This window comes from Ursus arctos, unplaced genomic scaffold, assembly GCF_023065955.2.
Source record: "Ursus arctos isolate Adak ecotype North America unplaced genomic scaffold, UrsArc2.0 scaffold_2, whole genome shotgun sequence".
Taxonomy (NCBI): Eukaryota; Metazoa; Chordata; class Mammalia; order Carnivora; family Ursidae; genus Ursus; species Ursus arctos.
This window is the reverse complement of record NW_026622874.1, coordinates 94,481,638-94,507,813: the sequence shown is the minus strand read 5'-3', so window position 1 is coordinate 94,507,813 and position 26,176 is coordinate 94,481,638. Positions and strand designations below refer to the sequence as shown.

General features: G+C 60.1%; 1 protein-coding gene across 2 annotated transcripts; it reads left to right on the top strand.

Annotated features, from left to right (window-relative positions):
* Window positions 1–859: 859 nt before the first annotated feature.
* On the top strand, window positions 860–25,920 carry LIMK1 (LIM domain kinase 1). 2 transcript variants are annotated; one of them, XM_026515976.4, is made up of 16 exons: window positions 860–977; window positions 2,630–2,726; window positions 9,324–9,462; window positions 9,752–9,861; window positions 10,965–11,171; window positions 15,792–15,897; window positions 16,009–16,175; window positions 17,189–17,372; window positions 18,214–18,300; window positions 18,619–18,750; window positions 19,880–19,939; window positions 20,217–20,282; window positions 22,512–22,668; window positions 24,174–24,229; window positions 24,494–24,651; window positions 24,747–25,920. In XM_026515976.4, the coding sequence occupies exons 1-16, from the start codon at window positions 923–925 to the stop codon at window positions 24,907–24,909; spliced, it is 1,944 nt and encodes a 647-aa protein (XP_026371761.1). In that variant the 5' UTR covers window positions 860–922; the 3' UTR covers window positions 24,910–25,920. The 2 variants fall into 2 exon arrangements, with proteins under 2 accessions (XP_026371761.1, XP_026371762.1); XM_026515977.4 differs by lacking the exon at window positions 860–977 and adding an exon at window positions 5,778–6,170 and having other exon boundaries at window positions 2,654–2,726.
* Window positions 25,921–26,176: the final 256 nt, after the last annotated feature.

Here is a 26,176-nt window from a genome sequence, read left to right as displayed (position 1 = left end):
GCATTCTAGGATTCTCCACTTCTAGGCAGGGTGGTCCACCTTTTCAGTGCTAGACTGGGGGCCAATCCCTCTGGCCATTTCACTCAGCCCAAACCCTGTTCAGCTGTGCCTCCTCCAGCACCCTGGGCAGGGCCACCCCAGCTCCGGGTCTCCAGCACTGGGAAGAGCAGACTCCTGAGCACATCTGTCACAGTCGGGCAGAGGTTCACTCCTCCCCAGATCAGATGCAGCCTCCTCCTTTAGCCCCCTGCCTAGCCGGTGAGGGCCTGAGACATGGGCCATCGCCTCCCCTCACCGGGGCCTGACCTCACTGCAGGCCTCAGAGAGAGAGAGAGAGAGAGAGAGGACCTGACGGGCACCCCTCTCCAAGGCGACCACCATGGTCCTCAGGGTGCACACCGCCTCCTCCTCCTCGGGTCTGGGTTCTTGGCCCCCAAGGGAAACTGAGGCCCCTTCCGGGCCTTTGCATCCCCCGAGGCTGCCGCACCGGAGCACGCTTCCCTTCCGATGCGGCAGTTTTCGGCTTACGAGTCTCCGCCTCGCGGCGCCCAGCAGAGACTTGGCGCTCGGGCGAAGATGAATGAAAGGGCGGGGCGGGGCGCCGCCGAGGGCGCGAGGCGGGGCCGCGCAGGGCAGTTCGGCCGCTCGCCCGCGCCCCGCCCCGCCCCCGTGCCGCAGCTCCAGGCCCCGCCCCGGCCCGCCCCTCCGCTCCCTCCCCAGGCCGCCGCGGCGCGGAGCCGGTGCCGGAGCCGGTGTCCGAGAGGCGGCGGCGGCGCCGCGAGCCCCGAGCCCACCCCGGCCCGGCCCGCGCTCTCCGCCTCCGCCTCCCGGGCCGGCGGCGGCGGCGCCGGCTGCGGGCGAGCTCGCGGGGCCCGGGCCGCCCCCAGCCCCAGCCCGCCGGGCCCCGCCCCCCGCCGAGTGCATGAGGTTGACGCTACTTTGTTGCACCTGGAGGGAAGAACGTATGGGAGAGGAAGGTGCGCGGGGCGCGGGCCGGGCGGGTGGGGGCGTCGCGCCGGGGCAGCTGGGGGAGCGGGCGCACGGGAGGGGGCCGGGCCGGGCAGCCGCGGAGGCCGGGTCTGCCGCGAGGCCGCGCCCCTGCCTCCTCGGGGATGAGCTCGCCCTTCCCGAGCCCTCAGGCCCCTCCCTGACACGCTCCCACCCCGTTTCCCCCACCTCTGCCCGGGGTGGGCCCCTCCTCCCTTTCATCCCCGCCTGCCCCCTCCCCCGACCGACGACCACCCGGGAGGAGTCCCAGGCGCAGCCCGCCCGGCCCAGCCTCCCTCCGCGTGGTCTGCCCGCCCGGGGCCCGCACTGGGGCCATCCCTTATCCTGTCTCTAAGCCGGCCGGGATGAAAGAGGGGCTGGGGAAGCCGCAGCCCTGGGTCCGAGCTGCCCGCCCTGCTCCGTGACCTTGAGCCAGGGGCTACGTCCCAGGCCTCAGTTTCCCCGTCTTTATAATTGGGGGCTGGGTAGTTGGCACCCGGTACTGGTGGTTGGGGGCTCTGATGGGCAGAGCAGAGATAAGCCTTCTCCAGGGAACCGTTGGCAGTATCCTGGGGGCTCCCACCCCCTCTCCCTGCACCAAACCCAGTGCCTGCCATCAGTCTTGGCTGGGAGGATGACTCTCATTCTAGTCTCCTCTTCAGACCCTTTCCCCTTCCTGAGGCCCAGGGATTGGGTTGCAGGACAGTTAGGGTATGAAGACCCCCAAGACTCCCTCCCTGGGGTCTCCTTCCCAGGGTTTCCCGAGCAGCCATCACATAGTCTCACCTGGTACAATGCAGGTCCCATTTATGCCAGCCCCTCCAGCCCTGCTCTTCCCTAGGACTCCTGCCAGCCCTCCCCCAGGCCCTTGAAGGCCTACTTGGGGCAAGGGCCCAGCTCACTGTCACCCCTGCCTCTTGGTCCCTGCAACCTCATGGAGGGCCAGGCTGTGGCCTGGGAGCCTGACTGTATGACCAGGCTTGCCCTCTTCAGGACTCAGTCTCCCCATCTGTACAATGGGGAGGAGCAGGTTTGGGGGAACTTCCAGGGCCCACCCAGCTCCAAGGATACTAGGCCCCTAGAATGACTAAGCATGCCTAATGGCCGGCTTGAGGAGGTGCCAGGCGTCCCCAGAGCAGTTGTCTGGGAGTGCCCAGCTCTGCAGCCCCAGGCCCTCATAGACCAAGGCATGGCCCAGACTCAGATGCGGCCAGCACCTCCGGGCTTCCTGCCTTTCTCCTCCTGTGGGGGCTTCAGCTCTGGATACACCAACCTGGCCCTGTCCAGTCCCTGCCCTTTGAAGATTCCTCTTCCTGGACAGGCAGGGGAGGAAAGGGGCAGTGACAAGAGTGTCACCTGCTGCCTTATCTCTAAATCCTGCTGCTTTCTTCCTCCCAACTGACCTTGCCAGACAGGAGTGGAAGCAGAAGAATGCTGTTGCTGGAGAGTGGACATCCGATCCTCCTCTTCAGTTTACAGATAGGGAAACCGAGGCCCAGAGAGGCTTAGCAGCTTAGCCAAGATCTCACCAAGACTCTCAGACCTGCGTCTTTTCTCCTGCTAGGCACAGTGTCTGGGTGCTCTGTGTGGGTGCACGACCGCGCCTCCAGAGAGTGATTCCTGACTCCCTGTGTCCTTGCAGGAAGTGAGTTGCCCGTGTGTGCGAGCTGCGGCCAGAGGATCTATGATGGCCAGTACCTCCAGGCCCTGAATGCTGACTGGCACGCAGATTGCTTCAGGTAGGGCAGTCTGGCCGGGGTGGGGGTGCCCTGAGCAAGGCCTGCCAGCGACCAGAGGCTGGGTCAGCGGTCTGGGAGACCTGGCTAGTCCCTCTGGTGCCATCTCTGGTTGTGACTTCCAGGAAGTCTGTGGCCTCAGTTTCCCCATCTGTAAAATGAGGCATTTAGACTAGAAGGTCCCCAAGGGCCTTTCTGTTTTGTCATCCTAGACCTCTGAGGAGAGGAGGAGAGCGACCTGAATTTCCACCGGTATTACTGAGGCCTACTGGCACCCAGGCAGGGGGAGGCTGTGGAGGGCAGTATGCCCCTACCTTCTGGGTGCTCATGCTCCAGAAAAGGAAGGAAGATACAACCCAGGCCCCATTGTGAACAGGCACAGCCCAGTAAGACCAGCCCCATCCCTCCACAAACCAACTCCAAGCATTAGAGAGCGGGCTCAGGGCTGCGGCCAAGCACAGGGGGACCCAGAGGTGGCCCAGCCACCCGATGGGACCATCCTGAGAGGCAGGCGCAGGGGATAGCCTTAGAGTTAGCTGTAGGGCCAGAACCCGGGGTCTCAGGGACGTGAAATTTCCCACGTGAGGAAGTGTGACGGGGGCATTTCCAGGCAATGGGCCTGGCAGGTGACAGGGCAGGGCCAGTCAGTGAATAGCAGAGTTGAGGTGGGAAGGCATCGACCACAAGCTAAAGGGGCTTATTTTAGGCAGTGGGAACTTCTGACAAGGTTGGTTGGTTTTTCTTTAAGAATAGCGTCCAACATTTTCTGCTATTTAGGAAGGGCCAGGCACCCTTCTAAGGACTTCTAGATATTGTGTTGTCTCCATTTCTGGGGACACAGAGGTTAATTCCTTGACCAAAGTCACACAGCCAGCAAGTGAAGTGAACACACAGCACCCACCCTGGCTGGTGAGGTCAGAAGGGAGGCAGGCGCCGGGCCCCGGAGCTCCCAATCAGGCGATCACAAGAAACCTTCAGGGACAAAGAGGGCTCTGGATAGGCGGAGAAAGCTACACGCACAGAGACAGAAACTGAGAGCTCATCTGGTTGGAAAAGAGCGAGCGGAGGAGGGAGGTTGGGATCAGTTTGTGAAAGGACCCCAAGGCCAAGATAAGGACCTTCCAAGGGCAGTAGGGAGTCTGCCAAGGGTTTGCAGAAAGCAGGGGAGGGATGTGGGCGGAAGTGCTATTGAAAAATGCCATCCCAGTGGGCAGATGGCAGTGACTTGGCAGGGAAGGGACTGTCACAGGAGTTCAGGGATCTGAGCTCAGAAGGCCTGACCTAGGACAGTGACTACAGTGGAGAGAGGGGACAGTTCCGGCTCATAGGCATATTAGCCACTGTTTATTGGCGCTCTTAACATTACCCTTGACCCTGAACAACATAGGTTTGAACTGTGCCAGTCTACTTACTTGCAGATTTTTTACAGTGCGATATGCAAATGTCTTTTCTTTCTGATTTTCTTACTAGCATTCTCTCTAGCTTAGTTTGCTGTAAGAATACGGTAGGTGCTATATATAACATATAAAATATGTGTTAACACGCTGTTGATGTTATGGGGAAGGCTTCCGGTCAACAGGAGGCCATGAGCAGTTAAGTTTGGGGGAGCTGAAAGTTACCCATGGTTTTGTGACTGTGCGGGGTCGGTGCCCCAACTCCTGCGCTGTTCAAGGCCTCACCAGCTGGATTTCGTTAAGCCTTCACCGTAACCCCATGAGTTATCACGATTTGCGCGGTTTACACGCAAGCACGGGCTGGAGCCTGTGTCCGCCTCACCCTGAGTCACTGCAGGGGTGAAGAGGTGAGGGGCGCACGAGCAGGGACTGGGGAATAGCAGAGGGAGCATCTGAAGCCGTCTGGGCTCTTGCCCTGGGTGCTGGGGAGGATGGCGGTGCTTCGGCTCTCTTGGAGTCGGGGACTGGGTTGATGACGAGCTGTGCCTAGCCACACTGAGTTGAAATGCAGCCGGCCACCCGGGCTGGTGGTGCCTGGCCCAGAGCTGGTGAGGTGGTCTCAGACCCTTCAGAGGTGGGAAGGCTGGAGAGGCAGCTCCCTTGGCCCGGTGCTGAGATGGAGATGGTGGGCAGGATTCAGGATGGGGCCGAGAGGAATCGGGAAGAATTTGGGGGACCCCTCTCTGCTGAGGGCGGGGAGGGAGGTGGAATTTGGGGAGACACGGGGGGAGGGCAAGGAACGTGGCCATGGAAGCCACAGCAGGGAAGTGGGATGTAGCTTTTCAGGGGTCCCTGCCCTGCAACCAGGAGAGGAGTAGGGCCCCAGGTCAGGGCAGTAGGGAGAAGGATATGCTGCCGTCCCGGGTGTGATGGGGTACAGGTAGGGCTCCCACAACAAGAGCGGGCCCACAGGCAGTAAGAGCCATGGCATCCACGTTCTGGCCTCCACAAGTGCTGGCGGTGGTGTGCGGTTCTCCCAACAGCCCCCAAATCTGAGCCAGGCCAACAGTGTCCTTACCCCTGTGACAGTTAGGAAGCACGGTCTGAGAGGAGTCACTGCTTGCCTGCGTCCCATGGCCACCTGGCAGCCAGGCTCTGGATTCTACTTGCTTTGTCCCTAGGAGCCTCTCAGTGCCGTGACGGGGGGCTGGCACCAGGTCCTGGGGCCCCGACCGAGTACCTTGTGATGGGAGAGCTGTGAAGGCACATGGCAGGCCTCTGGCATTAGCACGAGGGGGTCACTGTCACCACAGGGCTCTCTCCTTCCTCAGTCCTAGCTGTCCCACCTCCTGCGCGCCCCACCTCCTGGGAGGTCATGGCCAGGCCGAGTGGTCCAAGCTTTGCTCTGGTCCAGCTGCTGGTCGGGAGGTTCCTTCCCAGAAGCCGGCAGCACACCAGCCCTGGGGCCACTATAGCTCTGGTGACATCTCCCCAGAGGCTGGGTGGGCTGGTGCCCCCCCACCAGTGAGGAGGGGTGAGCATGCAGGGGGCATGGGGTTCAGAGCCAGGGCCCGGGTGCAGTCTCCCCCTCTCTGGGGGACCTTTCAGGCAGGGACGACAGACCGTCCGTGGAAGTCAACCTCTGTTCTCTTGGGAGCAGCACTGGAAGAAGCAGCTGCTTGAGAGCTTGTCCCTGTCCCCAGAGCGTCCGGAGCGTCCGCTGCCTTTGTCCTGGCGGAGGCCTTGGGGCCTGGAGGGCACGCTCTCAGGTGTGCAGGGCTGAGGGCGGAGTGTGGGCCACCGCCTCCCGGCCTGCACCAGAGCAGAAGGCCCCCCAACTGCTTCCTGTTGTGGGCCAGACCAAGGCCTCCCCAGCCACATTGCTGCATCCTCCTCCCCGGCTGTGTGGCCACGCTGGCCCCACCCTCTGCAGCCTCCAATCCTGAGGGCCTGGAGGAGGATGGGGAAGCAGCCAGCCGGCCCACCCCCACGCTGCCCCCCTGCTGCAAGGGATGCTGGCCCTAAGAAGAAGCCGCTTCCTCAGAGGAGCCAAGTAAGTGCAGAGCCCCCCCCCCACCTGGCCCAGAGCTCAGGCAGGGCCCCTTGGGTGAGGGCCCCCTGGGGCCGGAGGCCACCTTGTGGGGCAGACCTACCTGGGCCTGGGCTGCTATGGGGGCAGGAGAACTGAAACTCCTCGGTCACTGTTGGCCGCCTGTTGGGGGAAAGCAGGCCGGCCGCTGCTGAGACTTCTGGCCCTTTGGTCGGTCTCCCTGCGAATCTGGTCCTTCAGCTGTTCTTCCTTCACCCCTCATGTCCAGGGATGTGGCCTTGGCTAGAGGGCATCCCTGGGAGGGATGGACCTGTCCCTGCGGAGCTGGCTGCTGCCCCCCAGTACAGCCCTCAGTGCCTGAGCTGGGCTCTGTGCCTGCCTGCCCGTCCTCCAGTTTCTCTGTCTTGCCCGGTCGTCCCTTCACACCCTCGGTCCCTGGTGCTTCTCCCCTGACATCCCAGCTGGGGGCAGCAACACGCGTGGGGGCACCCCCAAGAGCCCCAGCTTCCTCCTCTGGCTGGTGGCTGCATATGGGCCTGAGAGATGAAGGCATGGACAGGGCCAGGGGCTCCTCTGTGCCTTCCACACTAAGAGGTACACTGAGGCCCTGAGTGCCGGCACCAAGCGGCTCTATGAGCCTGGGCTACATCCCCTGGCTGAGATGGAGGCCCAGCCGGGCGGTGCCCCCGGGAGCGGCGCTGGGATGCTGGCAGTGGGGACCGGTCCCAGGTTCTCATTGTGAGTGCCTGGCGTGGGACCTCGGAGAGCCCTCGGGGTGATGGCAGAGAGGCTGGCAGTGCGGACTGCATGTGGGGGCACCCCAGCCGCGTGACTGAGCCGGCTTCAGGGAAGTGGTGGCCAGGGAGCCCAGTGCGCTCCCCGCCCCCCGCCCTTGGGGGAGTCAGCGCCCCGTCTTCCAGGGCTGCTACAGTGAGGAATGTTTGTGCGGGAGTGCCAGGCTAGGAGTTTGCAGGCTGGAGAAGAGCATTCTCTTCCCCCAGAGGAAGGCGGCTGCTCCGGAGCCCCCACGGGCCCACCCACCCAGAGGCAGGCGGGGGGGCCCTGCTTCCTGCAGCCTGGCAGCCAGCAGTGAGGGGGAGACTTCTGTGGTGACACTGCTGTGACGCGCCGAGTGTCTAGCCGGTGGAAGGGCAAAGTGAATCACTCACTGATGGCACAGGGCGCGCGGGCGGTGGGGGAACCTCCCCAAGGTCACGGTGCGGTGCGCGCGCCCGCCCCTTCACAGAGCCGTCTCCGCCTCCGCCGCGCACCTTCCCGCCAGGTTGGAGGCCCCTGAGGGCGTGCACTCGGGATCCCTCTCATCCTGGGCGGCCTCCTTCCAGGCCCCACGCCTTACTTGCCCCTTCGTCCGCCCCGCAGTGAGATGCGCGCCCCCTAAGGGCGCCCGGGGCTGGGGCCGGGTGTGCGGGGGCAGGAAGGGCTGAGGATGACGTCATGGCTCCCGGCCAGCGTTGCTTCCGCTGCCTGCTCTCACATCCCAGGGCGGCCTCCAGAGGCTCTCCCTTCCCCACCCCCACCTCTCGTAGTTGGAGTTCATCGGACCCCCCCCTTCCTGCGTGCACGCCCGCCCCGGTGCATCTGAACTCAGGCATTTTGTGCCTTCTTCTCCCCAACCCCCAGCCCCGCCTGTGGTCCCCGGCCCCTCCCCTCAGGCTCCCAGACAATGGGGAACTGGCTGGATCCTCTTAAAGGGACAGTGTCCCACCAGCACTCTTGGCTGCCGTCCTCGCCCTCCTCTTCATCCCTGGTTCCTAACGAGCATCAGTGAGTGTGGTCTGTGTGACCATCCGTGCGCTGGCTGCAGAGGCTGAGGGTTCTCTGGGCGCCTGGGGGCCGGGCAGTCTCACTCAGGCCCCAATCTTCCCTGCCCTCCTCTCTCCTGGATTGTTTCCCTACTGGGCGTGAGCTCTGAGCCTGGTACCTGGTCCCTGCCTGACCTTGGCACATGACCCAGGGCGCTCAGACGGCAGCGGAGCCAGGCAGGTTCTCTGCTCACTGTGTACTCTGGCCCAGAGTACATATGTGGCCAGGACCCTCAGTTAGGCTCTTCGAAACCCAGTGTGACTTGTGCCCCTGCAGGCTGGTTCCCAGGACATGGCGCATTTCTGCGTTTGCTCATCCTGACTTAGCTGAGCTGCTGGTCCCCGTCCAGCTCACTTGGGTGGGAGGATGCCAGGCATGTAGGTCTACCTCCTGGCCTGTGGGATAACACACGGAAGGAAGCAGGTGCATCTCCTCACCCCAGCTTCCTTCCGGGGCCCCAGCCGGGCCTCTCCCATAGCCCCCCCCGATAGGGCAGGGGTCCTGGCCTTGATGACCACACATCCGGGCGTTCTGTGTCAGCGCCACTGCTCCTCTGATGGCAGGTGCGGCGCTGGGGCCCTGGTTGAGCTGGGGTGAGCAGGGCTGGGCTGAGCCCCCTTCTTGGGGCTGCGGCACCCGAGGGCTGGATGAGGTCTCGGAAACAAGGAGATCCTCTGTCTTCACTGACCCTGGCTGGTGTCTGCTGAGCCACGTTCCTGCCTTATATTGTAGCGGAACAGGGAGTAGCGTTGCTTTGGGTCTGTGGCACCCATCACGCGACCTTGGGCATTTAGAGCCTCCAGAGTTCATCTGCCTCATGGTGGCCAGTGTGGATTAAGTACAGTTAGCCAAGACAGCGGGCAGGTGCCAGCAGGTGGTAGCTCTTCACAGCTTCACCAGGTCACTGCCATCTCCATCAGCCCCACCCGAGTCCTGGGCGCCTAGGTTCCGTTCCGTTCCCCCCTCCACGGGACTGGTGAGCAGGAGCAAGCTGTTCGCCTTTTCTGGGCTGTCTCCCTTGCCTGACAAGGGACAGGGGCTCAGAGGTGAAGCGCATCTCTCACCCTGGGACTGGCGGTTTGGCCAGATGATCTGGTGCTCTGGGTGCAGAACTGCCATGGGTGGTTGTACAGGCTGTGCACTGCACAGAGGCTTCTAGTCGAGGGGCCAAGAGAGGCTGAAGCCATCCTAGACTCCTCCTGCTAAGCCCTGGGCCCCAGCACAGGTTTCTTTTGCCCAAGGAAGGCACGCCTTTTTCTAATTCTTACAGAGGCACCTGCTGTGGGGAAGGGGGCCCGGGCCAGACTGAGTCTCTGTGCCTCTTCCACCCAGGTGTTGTGAATGCAGTGCCTCCCTCTCACACCAGTACTACGAGAAGGATGGGCAGCTCTTCTGCAAGAGGGACTACTGGGCCCGCTATGGAGAGTCCTGCCACGGGTGCTCGGAGCACATCACCAAGGGGCTGGTCATGGTAAGTGCCCTGCCCCACTCACACCCCACGCCTGGTGCAGGCATGTGTGTGTCCTCACGGATTTCCCTACCCCAGCCCTCTTTGGTTCTCCTTTTCGCTGGCTCGGACTCCCCCCCTGCCTTCTGAGCCCATTGGTCTGTCTGTGTGTCTCTGGAACCAGCATCCTAGAGCTGGCCAGCCAGGCCCCCAAAGTTGGGTCGGGTCTGCCCTTCCAAGGGGAGGGTGAGGAGAGGAGCTATGGGGCTGCAGGGGCTGCTGAGCTGGGTTGTCCCCACCACCCCCCTGCCAGGTGGCCGGGGAGCTGAAATACCACCCCGAGTGCTTCATCTGCCTCACGTGCGGGACCTTCATCGGGGACGGGGACACCTACACGCTGGTGGAACACTCCAAGCTGTACTGGTGAGTGCCTGGGCCCCATCCGGGCCTGCAGTGCCCACCCCGTTCCAGGTCTTCCACACCGGGGTCCTTTCCCCTCCTGCATGGCGCAGGTGTTAATAGAAGTTGGGCGTAGAAGTCACTGAGGAAGGACACGGGAGTCACACCGAGAACAGCCGCCTTAGACGCCCGCTCTCCCGTGTCACGGAGGGGTGGTTCTGGCACACACCCCGCAAGTTCAGGCCCAGTCCCCAGTTGGCCCCAAGTTCAGGGGTTCCCACAACCCCTCAACTTTGAGAATTCACTAAGCGACTCCGAGAACTCAGGCAAGCCCTATACTTAGGATTACAGGGGTTTTTATAAAGGGCACAGATCCCTTTATATGAGGACCAGCCAGTGGAAGTGACACAAAGAACAAAGTGGGAGGGTCCCCAAATGCGGAATCAGGAATCAGGACATGTGATGCCCCCATTTGCCCTGGCATCACCAGAGTTTTTATTGGGGTTTCATTACGTAGGCACCATCGATTGAATCATTGGGCACATGATTGAACTTACTCTTCAGCCACCCCCGCCCCCCCCTCCTCCAAGGTCGGGCTGGGTCACAGGCCACCCCCATCTAATCACATGATTGGTTCTTTCTGGTGCCTGGCTCCCATCCTGAGTCATCTGTCAACACAAGCTCAGGTATGGGCTGAGGACCACTCCTATTCCAAGGATTTAGACCCTCTTTCCCAGGAACCAGGACAAAGACCAGACGAATTCTAGATTATACAGTGCTGATAATGCTGGATTCCCCGGGCGGCATGGCTTAGTCCCAAATGGGCTTTTAATGACTTCCTCCTGAACTGGATTTATCCACAGGCCTTTTCCTGGCCAGCTTACAGCATGACAGGAATAGACCAGCCCAGAATGACTGAGAGGGGCAGGGGCTGGGCCAGACGTGCTCAGTTCCTGCTCCAAACCTATGGGGCAGCTACGACCCTCCTGCCTTGGGGAGCCGTAAGGGGAGGTGGGGAGGAAAGAGGAGCCTAGGGCTGGGAGATGGGGGGCGTGGTGATGCCATTGACTGTCCTGACACTCTTTTCTTCCCCCTCTTTGGGTCCCTACCACGCGTGGCCCTTGCAGTGGGCACTGCTACTACCAGACTGTGGTGACCCCCGTCATCGAGCAGATCCTGCCCGACTCCCCCGGCTCCCGCCTGCCCCACACAGTTACCCTAGTATCCATCCCAGCCTCGACTCATGGCAAACGTGGACTCTCAGTCTCCATCGACCCCCCACACGGTCTGCCGGGCTGCAGCACAGAGCACTCCCACACCGTCCGTGTCCAGGGGTGAGTCTGGCTGTGGCCATGGGGGCTCTGGGGGGGTGGCGGACTCTAGGGCTGGGTGAGCATGTGGGCATAGATAGAACCCAGCTCTGACAACCAGGGTTGTATGCCACATCCCTGGTCCAGTCATTCCTTTAAAAACTATGACCGGTGTTAGATAAAATATTTAAAACAACTTCTTTAATCCATGTATAACCCAACAAGAAAGAGGAGTAACCAGGTCAAGGATAATTGATGCAGGGAGCCCAGGGGCATCAGCAGAACCATGAAAGACAGCCATGCTCTGAGGCCAAATCAAAACTCAGTGAACTTAAGCTTCAGTTTTTAAGTCCTTTCATGGCTGGGCCTCTCAAAGCCCTGACCTGCTCGAGGAAGCCGGTCACATTAGAGAACTCCTCCTCCATTAGGCTGAGATCCCAGAAGGCTCTCAGAGTGAGGATGAACGAGAAGCAGACCACACCTTCCATCAGTCTCCCACTCCCAGAACTGGAAGATAAACTGATTTGAGCCTGAATGGAAGGGGAGGGGGGAATCTCTCCTGAGAATTCACAAACTTGGGTTTGCAAACCCAAACTCATATGCCTGGATGGCTCGAAACGCCCCCAAGTCACAACTGTAAAAGTTTCAAGTACTTCCCAGCTGGCAGTGTTCCCCAGTCCCTGATAGCATCAGATGCAGATCCTTTCACTTTACCGAGCTCAGTGTCCCCAGGAAGATGAGCCATTCAGTGCAAAATCACTGACCGCCTAAGGAAACAAGGCACTGTGAGCGAGAGTCAGCAGAAACAACAGGAAGTAGAACCAGACCTATAGACTCTCCAGACACTGGAATCATCGGAAATGATATAAAATAATTATGCTCAATATGTTGTAATCAATAAGAGATGTTTGGGGAGAAATGAGTAAAGAGCAAATAAATTTGGAAAAGAACCAAACAGAACCCCTAGAAATGAAATCTGTAATTATTGAAATGGAAACCTCAATGCAAGGGTTTAACGGTGGAGGTGGGCTTTAAACTACCGAAGGGAGAGGCGGAGACACAAAAGGACGAAAGCTGTGAAAGAGAGGTTAGGAGACATGGAGGACAGAGGTTAGGACACACGGATGCCATCTGGCATCCCAGGAGAAGTGCGAGATGATGGGAAGGAGGTGGCATTTGAAGATACAGTGGCCAAGAACATCCCAGAGCTGACATCAGGCACCAATCCCCAGACACAAGCCCAGTAAATCCCAAACAAAATAAAAAGAAATCCACCCACAGATCACCCCATCTAGTGGAACTACTACACCAAAGGTGAGAGAAAAGTCCTTAAAAGTGGCCACGGAGTCTGGGTGGCACAGTCGGTTAAGTGTCCCAACTCTTGATTTTGGTTCAGGTCATGATCTCAGGGTCGTGAGATGGAGCCCCATGTCGGGCTCCATGCTGAATGTGGAGTCTGCTTGGAATTCTCTCTCTCCCTCTCCCCCTGCTCGCAAGCACCCTCTCTCTCAAAAAAAAAAAAGTTGACATAGAAAATAGACAAATAGACAAATTATCTTTAAAGGGGGGCAGCTGATTTCTCAACAGAAACAGAGGAAGCTGGGAATAACCGAAATGATGTATTCTGTGCACTGAGCAAAAAATAACCGCCAACCTAAGAGTCTATCCTTGATGAAAATACCTTTCAAGAAAGGGGGAGAAATAAAAACACATTTAGGCAGACGGGATTCAGGAGACCAAGATTTGATATGAGCAGGTCATCCCTAACGAAGATTCTAAAGGATATAGAAAAGGTTTGAAATGCAAGAAGGCAGGCAGACAAAGGAGCCAGCCCCGTTGCCAACACGCTGTGTGACACTAAGCAGCCCCCTGTCCTCTCTGGGCTTTAGGGTCTTTGCCTAGTGAGGAAGTTGGGCACCTTGGAGCCTTCTAAGATCTCTCCTGGGCTTTGATAGACTCCTTGAGAAGTAGCTTTAAATGCCACCACCCCCCCCCACATTCATATTCTGCCTGGGAGCCCAGTGCCAGCTTCCACTGGACCCAGCGCACGCCTCTCCCACAGCTGTCTGGTCCCGGCACCACGGCGACGCACTGGTCAGGGGGGAAGGTGGTGCCGGGGAAGGATGCGTCCGGTCTTGCCCCTGCCTCTGCTCCCCCACCTTGAGCTGCAGCCAGGCCCACAGCTGCCTCGTATACACAAGCGGGCAGACAGACTGGTGAGAGAGATGGGGGAACTCCCAGACCAGCTGGTCTCTCGAAACCAGGCAGGATTTTAGAACCAGAAAGCCAGCGGCACCTCCTCCCTGCCTCCCTCGCTGGATGAGCGCCCTCGCCAGCCAGCATCTGCTTTCCCAGCAATTTCGGCCCAGACCACGCCCTCGGAGGGGCCGCCCTGCCCCCCAAAGTCTGCTGACCCGATTGACTTGTCTGTGTTAAACAAGTCTTCGTGGACCGCTTTTCTGTTTGTCGAAGGCAGCATTTGAAAGAAGGTTTAATTCACGTGTGCCCCAGCCCCCTGCCGCCTTAGCAGGAGACTGAGGGGAGGCAGGGAGGCTAAGGAGTGTACTTTGAAGACTGTACCCACTAGAAGCTTGTATTGATGAAACATGCTCACTGTTTTTCGGCTCTTCATCTTGAAATTTTCGAATTTATGGGAAATTTACCAAAACAAGAACATTGACTACCTGCCCACGCTTCAGCTATGTTCACCAATTTTAACTTTTTCGGGGCCGCATTTAGAGTGTGTTCCCTTCCATATACACACGTGTGTATGTATGACTTAATGTATATGTACACAGTGCTGTCAGTTACTGTCCCTGAGAGCATGTCACAGGCACTACTGACCCTTCCTCCCCACCAAGTACTTTACACGTTCTCTTAAAAACAAAGGCATTCTCTTACGTAATTATCGTCATGTCTTACAGCATAATTATGACGTTGAAGAAGTTAGCACTGACGTGATGCTTCAGTCCAGTATACAGTCCACATTCAAATTTTGCCAGTTTTCTCAACACCGTCCTTTCTGGCCATTTCCCTCCTCCCAAGATCCAGTCCATGACCTTACATGGCATTGAACGCTCGTGTCCCCTTCAGTCTCTTTGAGTCTGTGACAGGTCCTCAGCTTTTCATCGTCCTTCATGACCTTGACATTTGCGAAGAACATGGGCCGGTTATTCGGTAGAATGCCCCTCCATCTGGGTCTGGCGGCTGTGTCCACTTTGTCAGATTCAGGTAACGCATTTTGACCTGATACAGCATTTGTGATGCCGTGTCCGTCCCGCATCCTCCGACCAGACCCACGAAGTCAATAACGCGTGCCCTTTATTGGGGATGTCGCCTTTGATTACTCGGTTCAAGTACAGTCTGCTGTCTGCTGTCTGGGGTTTGTTTTTCCCCTTTGTAACATGATCAATAAGTCATTTGTGAGATTTGAGTCTGTAAGTATCCTGCCCCCAGCAGCCTTTCCCCGAACGGTTTTAGCATCCATGGGGGCTTCTTAGCTGTGTCACTTATTACTGCGATGGCCACATGGTGGTGACTGCCTAACTCTGTTCTCCTGCACGAATTACCTGGCTTTCCAGGGTAAGGCAGAGCTCCCCTACGTGAGAATATACTCTTGATAATAGAGAATTTTTATAAACCTTTTTTTCTCTTTTTCTTTTTTTTTTAAAGATTTTATTTATTTATTCGACAGAGAGAGAGAGACAGCCAGCGAGAGAGGGAACACAAGCAGGGGGAGTGGGAGAGGAAGAAGCAGGCTCATAGCGGAGGAGCCCGATGTGGGGCTTGATCCCAGAACGCCGGGATCACGCCCTGAGCCGAAGGCAGACGCTTAACCGCTGTGCCACCAGGCGCCCCCTCTTTTTCTTTTCTTTTTCTTTTTGAAAAAGTGAGAGCACATGCGAGGAGGGGGGAGGGGCCGAGGGAAAGGGAGAGAGAGAATCCCAAGCAGCCTCCACGCCCAGCACGGAGATCATGACCTGAGCCGAAACCAAGAATCAAATGCTTGACCGACTGCAACACCCAGGTGCCCCTTACGAAACCTTTTTCTTGAAGTCCCCGGTCTCCTTTTTGTTCCACTCCCTACCGCTTCCCCCATCTCAGGGCAAAGACAAAGTAAACGTTCCTTAAAAAGCCTTGGTGAAGACAAGACGAACACAAGGTAACCAAGGAGTTCAAAGAAGCAAATACATTTGGCAAATTGGCCATTCCGCGGGTTCGAGTCTGGGTGCCATCCTGTCTCCGGGCTGCAGCTGTGGCTCCGGGTGGGCTGCTAGCCCCGTGCTGCTGACTCTGGAGAAGTGGAGGCCTAAAGCACAGCAGGCATTTGGAAGGATCGGTCTGTCCTGCGTGGCAGAGACCGCGCTCTGCCAAATGGGAGCCCCTAAGCCTCCAGGCCGGAGCAGCAAATAGCGCTTTTCTCCACTTTCACACCCACAGCCGATACCCGTAATCAATGACGGAATTCTTCCCCACCAAACCAGAGCTCCAGATTCTAGATGGGTGCCATCTGTCAGGCATGCCAAATAGAAATGAATTTGCCTCCTCCCTCACTGCAATCTGATCCCCTCAGCCTTGGTTTCCCGTCAGGGCTCCAGGGGACAGGCAGGCAGGGGTCTGACCACCGTGACTGTCTCCCCACAGGGTGGACCCAGGCTGCATGAGCCCCGATGTGAAGAATTCCATCCATGTCGGAGACCGGATCCTGGAAATCAATGGCACGCCCATCCGGAATGTGCCCCTGGATGAGGTATGGGTCCCGAGTCTGGTGAGCAGGATTGGGGTGCCTTCACGCCCGACTCCTCCCCCAGCTCCGTCTCCACCAGCTCGGACTCACCTGTGGCACGCCCGCTGTCCCCAGATTGACCTGCTGATCCAGGAAACCAGCCGCCTGCTCCAGCTAACTCTTGAGCACGATCCCCACGACACGCTGGGTCACGGGCCGGGGCCTGAGCCCAGCCTCCTGGTCTCCCCAACTCACACTCCCAGTGGGGAGGTGGGCAGCTCGTCACGGCAGAAGCCTGTCCTGTAAGTCAGCCCCGTGCTTTGTTGTGTCCAGAGGCTTTCACGGACGCCGGGCCTTGGGGGGGTAGGGCCTGGTCCCTGCTGTCCAGGCTCCCAGTCTGGTGGGGGCTCAGCCTTGCAGAGAAGCAGGCCAGCAAGGGGTACAGAGGGCTGAGAGAGGGGAAGGGTCATGAGAGGTGAGAAAGCAGGGGACAAGCCCCCCCAGCTGGGGGTTGCCCAGCACTCCCAGGGTTCACGGGGCGCCCTGGCTTCACGGAGCAGCAGGCAGGTGGCTCAGGATGACGGGAGCATCGAATGTCGTTGGGGAGGGCTGGGCCGCCTAAAGGGCGCGTTTCCCGTCCCTTGTGCACAAGGGTGCCCGAGCCCAGAGATGGCTCGCGGGCCATTGCAGGGGCCCAGGCAGGAGGTCCCAGGGGCCCCATACCCTCCTGAAGGGAAGGGGAGCACAAGGAAGAAACCCAGAGGCAGCCTGGTCCTCACTCCACTCACCCTGAGGCCTGTGCAGGACTCCGGGCAAAGATTTTTGGGGGATACCTTCTGGGGAAGCTGCGTTTACTCTAAAAAACGGTGGTGTCGAAGGCCTGTCGTTCCTCCCTGCATGCATTTGTCTGGAGCTCTAGCTGCCCTGTGGAGCCACTCACACGGCAGGGTTAGGCCATCCTGGCCAGGCTGTCGGCCTCCACACCCCAGGGCCTGGCACCCGAATGCTGGGAGACAGCATCTGACCTCGGGTCAGGCAGAGCAGGCCAAGGGCAGACGGTCCTGCGGACGCCACCTGCAGGATAGCAGGATGGCAGGCCTAGGACGGGGCTCTGGGGGCTGGTCAGGGTGGGGCGAGAGCCTTACGGCCACCCCGGAGAGCTGCCCTGGGCCGCGCTCGCCCGCACTGCGGTGGGGGTGCTGATCGTACGTGGACTGGCGTGGATGGGAGCGTGGCGGGCAGGAGGCAGGGGTCAGGGCTGAGGCCTGGTGCCCACCTGCCCCGGTGACCCTGAGCCCGGCCTGCGCCTCCCCAGGAGGAGCTACAGCATCGACAGGTCTCCGGGTGCCGGCTCACTGGGCTCCCCAGCCTCCCAGCGCAAGGACCTGGGGCGCTCCGAATCCCTCCGCGTGGTCTGCCGGCCGCACCGCATCTTCCGGCCCTCAGACCTCATCCATGGGGAGGTGTTGGGCAAGGGCTGCTTCGGACAGGCCATCAAGGTACGGCGTGGGCCTGCGCAGGGGTGGGGCCGGAAGTGGGAGCGGGGGACGGTCCAGGTGAGAGCCCTCAGTCCACATGCCTCCCTCCAGTGCCTCCAGAAACCCACAGTGGAAGGGGCACCCGGCTTCCAGACTTCTGGCCTGTGCTCTTGTCCACTTGGGCTTCCCTGAGCTGGTTAGGGGGAGGGGACCTACTTCAGAGAGACCTAGAACTTTATGGGGAGGATGTGGTTGGAAGGTGGTGGGCAGGAGGGCAACCCGGGCTGACCCAGAAGGCTCCCTTCCCAGGGCCTTGTATATACTGAGCCTGAGGCCAACCCCTCATGGCCCCTACACTGCTTACCCCCTCCCACACTCCCCCAGTAGAGAGTAAGCCCTTCCCCGACTCTGATGTCCCCTGGCTGTGACCCAGCTGGAAGGTTCAGGATTATGCAGAAGGTGCCTGTCAGGCCCTGTGCCCGGTCCCCTTCCCAGGGAGGGGAGTCCCTGGTAGAGCCTCCATTCGACCTCCAGGAGACCACCCAGCAGAGCAGAGCAAAGAGAGCTGGGCTTTAGGTCAGGCGGTCCTGGACCTGAGCCCCAGCCACCCCCTTCTCTCCTGCTGGGTGACTTTGGATGCTATCAGGAAGCCTCCTAAGGCCCCATTGCCTCATCTATGAGGGAATCGATAAGTCCCGCCCCTCGGGGGTGGGGGGCATCACCCGAAATGCCTGTGAAGAGCTTCAAGCCATGCGTCCGTCTCCCCCGCAGCTCTGGGGTGGGGCTGGGGCCTCCTTCAAGGCTGGCAGAGAGCAGAGCCTCTGTCGGCACTGAGTCTCCGTGCCTCGGTGTCCCCACACAGGTGACGCACCGGGAGACGGGTGAGGTGATGGTGATGAAGGAGCTGATCCGGTTCGACGAAGAGACCCAAAGGACATTCCTCAAGGAGGTCAGTGAGCAGAACTGCTGCCCCGTCTTCACCAGACTTCTCCATTGAGACGGGTGGCTCGGGGTTCCGGGAGGATGGGACACTCAAGCCACACATTGGAAGAAGAGAAAGTATCTCGCCAGGAGAGCAAGAAGGACAAGGGCGTCCCTGGGGGTGGGCACAGCTCATGCGGACAGCACAGTGGCCAGTGGGTGTGGCGTGGGCTGGACAGGCGGGGACTCCTCTACCTTCGGGACCGGTGGTGGCCTCTGGCGGGGCAGCGGGGAGAGAAAGAGACTGGGGCACAGCCCCAGGCCTAGCCTGTCTGCACCCCACCAGGTGAAGGTCATGAGATGCCTGGAGCACCCCAACGTGCTCAAGTTCATCGGGGTGCTCTATAAGGACAAGAGGCTCAACTTCATCACAGAGTACATCAAGGGGGGCACCCTGCGGGGCATCATCAAGAGCATGGTGAGTGCCCGCGCAGAGCCCCTGCCTGCTGCCCCATCCCCGCCGCCACACTGTGGGCCCTGGGCAGGCAGCTGCTCTCTGGACCCCCTCAGCCCCTTCAGTGCGGTTGGCCTCCGGTCTCCAAAGCCCTCCAGACCCTGATTCTGAATCAGACAGGGAGCCACCAACGCCCAACTAAAGCTGAGGTCCAGAGAGGGCAGCAGCTTCATGGAGAGGACACACAGGCTGTTTCGGGGAGGCCTGCCTGTGGACCCGCAGCCTGGCCCTTTCTCCGGGCCCAGAGCAGCCATCCCAGCCTTACCTGCCACGGGCGGGCACCTCAGGAAAGGCACCTTTGCTACCTCTCCGCTGGGGGCCTTTGTACTGTTTACTATGTTCTGTAAAATTAGGAACTTTAAGAGCTTGGAGAACAATCGCACATCCAAACTGAGCACGTATTTGGGGAGGAGCTTGTAGCAGCCTGGTGCTCGTGGACGGTGCCCCATCTCGGCATGCCCGAGACCGAGCGGTCCTGTTCCCCAACCGCACCCCGGATGCCTCCCTCCCTCAGGCTGGGGTCCCTGCAGGCCCCTCACAGGTGCGAGTTCTCAGAAAGGATTCTGTGGTCAAGTGCAGTTTGGAAATGCCAGGCTACCCCCGCGCGGGGCTCCTCACTGCACTCTGGTCTTTTATGCTCTCTGATGTCCTCACCCCGTACTCGAGGTCTGCGGCTGCGGGACGGGGTGAGAGAAGCAGGCATTTCCAGATGATCCGAGCCGAGAGCCCTCCTCGCTGGCGCTCTGTAGGCGCTCTCGTTGGGCCCATCTGTCTCTGCCCGTACAGGAAAGTAGGTGCAGATTTTCTAAAAACCTGAAAGAATGGGATTGTGTTGAAGAGCGAGGTTTTTTTCCCCAGAGAGCTGGATCGGGAGTTATGGAGGCGTATCCCCCACTTTGTGTTTAAAATCACATACTGGAAACTGATGTGTTTGAGTTACCCACCCACACCCCTTAGATGCGGACAGGTGTGGGTGCAAGGGCGGGGTGGTCACTGGACTCTCTGGGACACTTGCTCCCTTGGCTTCTCTCTCACCCAACCGGGAGACCGTGGCCCCGTTGGCCCATCCTGGCCCTTCTCTCCGCCCCCTCAGGACAGCCAGTACCCGTGGAGTCAGAGGGTGAGCTTTGCCAAGGACATCGCTTCAGGGATGGTGAGTAGCCTCGGGGCGGGGGGAGGGGTTGGGGGGGTTGGGCTGGGTGATCTGACCCCACTTACAAAAAGATTCTGTTCCACTAACCTGAAACTTTGCAAGAAAGTCTGAGACGGAAGCCGTCAGGAAGCTCTGAGAAAGCAGAGCGGGTGGGTGATGCAGGTGGGGAGAGCACCCCTCACTCACATGACTGGGGCAGCCTCTGGGGGGCCAGGGCTGGCTCGGCTGGGCTCCCTCAGCACAGCGGCCTCCTGACCTCCATGCCCCCTGCCCCCAGGCCTACCTTCACTCCATGAACATCATCCACCGGGACCTCAACTCCCACAACTGCCTGGTCCGAGAGGTGAGCAGCCCGGGCGGGGAGGGAGACTGCAAGAGCCCTGGCCCGCATGCTCCTAGCCTCAGGGCCTTTCGGGGACCGGGATCCTGGCTTGCCGTCTCCAGTTCTCCTCCGGCCTGTGCGGAAGCAGCGCCAGGAGGGGGACAGACCCGGCTTGGCCATTTGCTTGGACTGTGGCTGCAGCCCTCTGAGCCGCCCACATCCCAGGTTATTAGGAGGCTCTGATAAATGGGTACAGGAGAAAGCGATGGGTAATGTGTGACAGCTCGTGAGCGTGGCATTGCCAGAACAGCCCACGGCAGAGTGGCCAGGCCTGCAGCACGCAGCAGGAACAACTGCAGGTCCGGAGGGGGGCCTGGGCGTGGGGGTGGGCATGGTCAAGGGGAAGTGAGGGTAGTGGGGAGGGGGGCAGGGAGCCCAGGGTCTGAAGGGTAGGGACGGAGGGCTGTCCACAGGAGACAGCAGGGGATGACTGGCCATGCCCAGCTGGAGAGGTGGCGCACTCGTTTCCTGGGGCTGCCATCACAGAGAACCATGGACTGGAAGGGTTGGAACGACCGAAATGCATTCACAGGGTTCAGGAAGCAAAAGGTCCTGAACCAAGGTGTTGACAAGGTTGGCTCCTTCTAGAGGCTCTGAGGGAGAATCTGTCCCGTGCTTCTCTCCCAGCCTCTGGAGGCCGCTGGCACTCCTTGGCGTTCCTCGGCCGGCAGCCACTGCCTGAGGCTTCCCACTGTGTGTCCTCTTACAAAGACAGCAGGCACTGGATTTGGGACCCGCCTTGATGTAGTATAACCTCATCTGAACTGGTAGCAGTTCAGCAGACACTGAAGTGTCTCCAAATAGAGTCACTTTGAGATTCTAAGCGGACATGAATTTGGAGAAGGAGACCATTGATCGCACCACGGGCAGGTTGAGATCCGGGCGTGGAGGAAGAAGTTCTCCAGGCATGCATTTGCCAAATGAATTCAGTACAAGAAGGGTTTTAGGCCCTGCAGCATGACATTCAGGAAGCAATGAGTTGGTCACTTTAGAGTTGGCGGGGTTGGGGGTGGGGGCGGGTGTCTCAGCCCACTGGGAATTTTCAGGAGGTTCTGGGGGCACCTGGGCTCGGAAAGCAGTGGGCGGTGAGCACAGAGAGGTGGGCGAGGGTGGAGCCACCGGCCTCCCCGAGCCTGCTCACACTGCCCCTGCTGGCGATGAGCGTCACTGCAAGGCTGAGCCAGCGTGGTGTGCAGGGCCGGGACAGGGTGGCCTCTCGTAGCTTCTACCCAGCAGCAGGGGGCATCCCTTGAGAATCTGATAAGAGTTGTGAGCCCCCCCCCCAATCCCCAGAATCCATCTATGCACAAACCAAAACTTCTGCCTACCATTTGGGGCCTCCAAGAATCTGGCGGTCACCCTTACTGGTCTCCCATAGCAGGGTCTGGGGGGACTCTTCAAAAGTGGACACCCTCAGCAGAATGGGGCAGGAATCAGCACTTGAACGATCCTGGCGGACCCTGCGCGTGCTCAGCGCCTCCCCTGTCTGCTGTCTTTGTACAGTTTTCTCTAGGTACCTGTCACATTGGTGTCACTCCCAGAAGTGACAGAGTCCTTCCCTACGAAGTGAGCCTGGTCCTTAGCCCCGCCCGGCTGGGGCCCTGCCGTCTCCGCCTCTGTGCCCACTCCTCGGTCTCCCGGCACCGTGGCCAATCCTGGGGCTGGCATGTAGGGTCTGCTAGAGGACCTCCCCAGCCCCCGGACTTGGCACCAGTGCCCCAGGGCTCCTGCCTGCCCCCTGTCCTTCAGGGGGGCACCCTCCCCGATTTTCCCATCTTGCCGGGTAGACACAGCAGTCAGCCTCTCCACTCCACAGGGCTACAGGCCTAGAAGGGCTCCTGCAGACCTAGAACAGTGGAGCTGACCAGCTGGATGGCCTTGGGCAACACTCTTAACCTTTCTGGGCCTGAGCATTATCGTGTGTAAAGTGGGGATGAAATTAACATGCACCTCCCCAGATTGTTGGAGGGAGGAGTGACAGACAGAGCTTTCCCGGGTCAAGCGGAGGACCTGGGTCTTAAATGAGAATCGCTACCTCCCTTGCACAGCCGGGCGCCCCGGCAGCCCAGGCCCCAGGGTGTCTGAGGCGTGTCCTCAGAGCTGTCTGCGGATCGGTCCCGACTACGCGTGGGGTGGGCAGGTGGTGCCAGGAGCTGGTCTCAGTGCGGCCCTGCTTCCTCGTCACCCCAGAACAAGAACGTGGTGGTGGCCGACTTCGGGCTGGCCCGGCTCATGGTGGAAGAAAAGACACAGCCTGAAGACCTGCGAAGCCTCAAGAAGGCAGACCGCAAAAAGCGCTACACGGTGGTGGGCAACCCCTACTGGATGGCGCCCGAGATGATCAATGGTGAGTGGGCCGCCCGCCCGTCCCATCCACCCGGGCCCAGGGCTCCCAGGCCGGTCTGCGGCCCCCAAGTCCCTGGCCTCCGCCTCCTCCCCCTCGGCTCCCTCCTTGGGTCCTGTGCCTCCTTTTCCTGTCCCGCTGTAACAAATCACCACCCACTTGGCTTAAACACCAAATTATTATCTAGTCCTGGGATTGGGAAGTCAGGTGTCGGCTGGGCTGGGTTCCTTCTGCAGGCTTGAGGGCAGAACCCATTTCCCTTCTAGCCTCTAAAGGCTGCCTCCGTTCCTTGGCCCGAGGCCCCGTCCTCTGACGAAGGCTAGGACCCTGGCACCTTCTTGGACCTCTGTGTCCGTTGTCAGGTCTCCTTCCATGCCTGCCTCCCTCATAAGGACCTTTGTGGTCATATCATCCTCTGCCCATCCCCAGATCTTGACTTAATCACACTGGCAAGTCCCATGCAGGGCGACATCTTTATGGGGCCCAGGGAGTAGGTGGTGGACAGCCTGGCCCACTTGGGGCCTCTCTCCCACTTCGTTTCTTTTTTATCAGGCCCGTCACCCGGTGACCCACATATGGCTGCATGGTGCGCTATAAAGCCCCCGCCCGGGCAGGTGCACAATGGGGTCAGGGCAGGCAGGGCCGGGGGCATCTCGGCGCCAGCACCGCCCGGAGTTAATGTAGCCGCCCACATCCCACCCTGGCGACTTAACCTGCAACATGGGCCTCACTCCCTACCTTCAGGGGGGCTGTGAGGATCAGCTAGTTTGTAAACCAGTCAGAATCCGACACGTGAGAGCGGCCGTACGGGTGGTTTTCAGTATCCTGCGGTAGATGGTCTCATTCCCCGTGTCAGAGCTGAAGAGCCCGAGGCTCCGAGCCTTTGCCTGTCCTTGGGGCCACCATCCACAGATTTCCACCAACTGGACCATTTAAAACAGCAGAAACTTACTCTCTCATGGTTCTGGAAGCCAGAAGTCGGAAGTCCGGAGAGCTGTGCTCCCTGCAGGGATCTGAGGGGAGATCACCCACTGCTTGCTGCTTCTAGCTGCTGGTGGCTGTCCTGGGGTCGTGGCCCCTGCCCCCTCTCCTGTGTCTTCTCCTCCTCGGTCTCCCTTAGGACACTTCTAATGGTGCTTAGAGCCCACCCAGATAATCCAGGATTCCCTCATCTCAAGATCCTTAGCGATCATATTGGCAGAGACGTTTTTCCCGATAAATTAATGTCACACATCCCAGGGGTTTTACATGGATAATTTTCAAGGCCGCCACATGGTCCTTGACTTGCCTAGAGTCTCAGCTGGTCAGTGGCCGAGTTGGGCCTAGAACCCCCTGCCCAGGGCTCTCCTCATCTCCCAAAGTTTGCTCAGACCTGGTTGGGGCGGGGGGGAGTAAGGGGGCAGAGCCTAAGCCCTGGTCCCACGGAGGTTGCTAGCCTCTGCCTCCTGGCCCCATCCGGGTGGCCCCTGAGCTAGCCTCACCTGCTGACAGCCGATCTCTCCACCTAGGCCGCAGCTATGACGAGAAGGTAGATGTGTTTTCTTTTGGAATCGTCCTGTGCGAGGTAGGTCCAGGGGCGGGCGGCAGTTGGCATGAGGCTTGGTGGCTCCCGTCCACTCCCTGCACTGCTGGGCTGCAGGTGGAAGTCTGCAGGGGCCCCAGGCTGGGGGCCGGGCGGGGGGAGCTCCTGGGAACAGGGCTGCCCACAGCAGCCTGCACCCCCCAGGGGGCGTGTTGGCCGGGCAGGTACCAGACCAAGTAGTGCCCAGCCCCAGGGACTCCCTACCCCCCACCACCCTGGCTAACTGCTGCGCCTTGTGCGGGACAGATCATTGGGCGGGTGAATGCGGACCCTGACTACCTGCCCCGCACCATGGACTTTGGCCTCAATGTGCGAGGCTTCCTGGACCGTTACTGCCCCCCAAACTGCCCGCCGAGCTTTTTCCCCATCACCGTGCGCTGCTGTGATCTGGACCCTGAGAAGAGGTAAGTGCGGTTGGGGCTCTGCTGGGAGCAGCCCTAGAGGTGGGGCCGGTCCCCTGTGGAGCAGAACCCACCACCCCACCCCCCTGTCACCCCAGGCCCTCCTTCGTGAAGCTGGAGCAATGGCTGGAGACCCTCCGCATGCACTTGGCCGGCCACCTGCCACTGGGCCCGCAGCTGGAGCAGCTGGACAGGGGCTTCTGGGAGACCTACCGGCGTGGCGAGAGCGGACTGCCTGCTCACCCCGAGGTCCCCGACTGAGCCCAGCCCACCCAGCTGCCTCCGGCCCCACCGCCGGCGCCACACTCCTCTGCAGGTCGTGGCCGGGTGTGGAGGCCTCCGCTGGGCGGGAGGCACCCAGACTCCTACCTGGTGCCAGGCCCTGACTTGCCTTCTTCTCCCCTGCGGGCCGTGGCCCCTGCCCCGTCTCTGCCCCTGGCCCCAGAGCTGGCCTGGCTGCACACACCGTCACCTCGCCCTGCCTTACCTCTGTCTTGGTGGGGCCGCCCCCTCCCGCTTCTCCTTGCATGAGCTGGAGGGCCCGCGTGAGTCCCGCGCCATCCTGCACCCTGCCCCCCCCAGCCGTCCTGTGCACACCCACCTGTCTGCAGCTCCTCTGAGGCTGGGCTGGAGACAGTCTCAGACCAGGCCTGGTAACGGCTGGGTACGTAGGGGAGGCCGCAGAGTGAGGGAGAGGCCGCGTGGCTGGGGGGCCTCACCCCCTGGGGGGGTGTCTCGGTAGCCGCAGGTATTGGTAATTATCCAAACCCCCAAACACAGAGACGTCTGCCCCTGTAGGATGGAAGTCCCCGGTAGCTCGGCCGCAGGCCTCTCTTGCTTTGGGTCTCTCCATTTCTTTCTTGAAGCCACTTTAGTGAGAAGCAGGTACCAGGCCTCAGGGTGAAGGGAGGGTCCACTGGGGGAGGGGGGAGTCGGGTCCCTGGGTCAGAGCTGCCGGGCGGAGCCACAGAGGGACGCTGGGCAGAGCGGACGAGGCACGTGTCCACCAGCATCCCAACCCCCGCAGTTCATCTCAGTACCCCTCCCGGGCTTCTCCCCAGGCTCCCCGCCCCGCCCCATGGCCCTCTGTCCTCTGGGTTCTTTCTGTGTAATCTATTTTTTAAGAAGAATTTGTATTATTTTTTCATACGGCTGCAGCAGCTGCTGTTGGGGGGCTTGGGGTTTTATTTTTCTGGCGGGCGGGGGTGGGGGGGCCATTTTGTCACTTTGCCTCAGTTGAGCATCTAGGAAGTATTAAAACTGTGAAGCCTTCTCAGTGCACTTTGAACCTGGAAAACAACCCAGACAGGCCCGTGGGACTACGAGTCCGGGAGGTGGGACGCGTCCCCTCCGTCCAGGAATCGTGATGTCTAAGGAACAAAAACCCAGACTCAGAACAATAAAATAAATTCCATACTCCCCACCCAGATTCCCCGTTGCCATGCGTGTCTGGGGCCCCGAGGAACCAGGAACGAGAGCGGCTCTTTGTGACTAGAAGCCCAGGGGGCAGGCCACTCGAGTGGAGACT

Bases quoted from the DNA above. Each gene is read 5' to 3' on its own strand.
- LIMK1 (XM_026515976.4), top strand. From the start codon at position 923: ATGAGGTTGACGCTACTTTGTTGCACCTGGAGGGAAGAACGTATGGGA. The intron at 17,373-18,213 runs GTACGGCGTGGG...GTCCCCACACAG, and splicing joins GCTTCGGACAGGCCATCAAG to GTGACGCACCGGGAGACGGG. The intron at 19,940-20,216 runs GTGAGTAGCCTC...CCCTGCCCCCAG, and splicing joins AGGACATCGCTTCAGGGATG to GCCTACCTTCACTCCATGAA.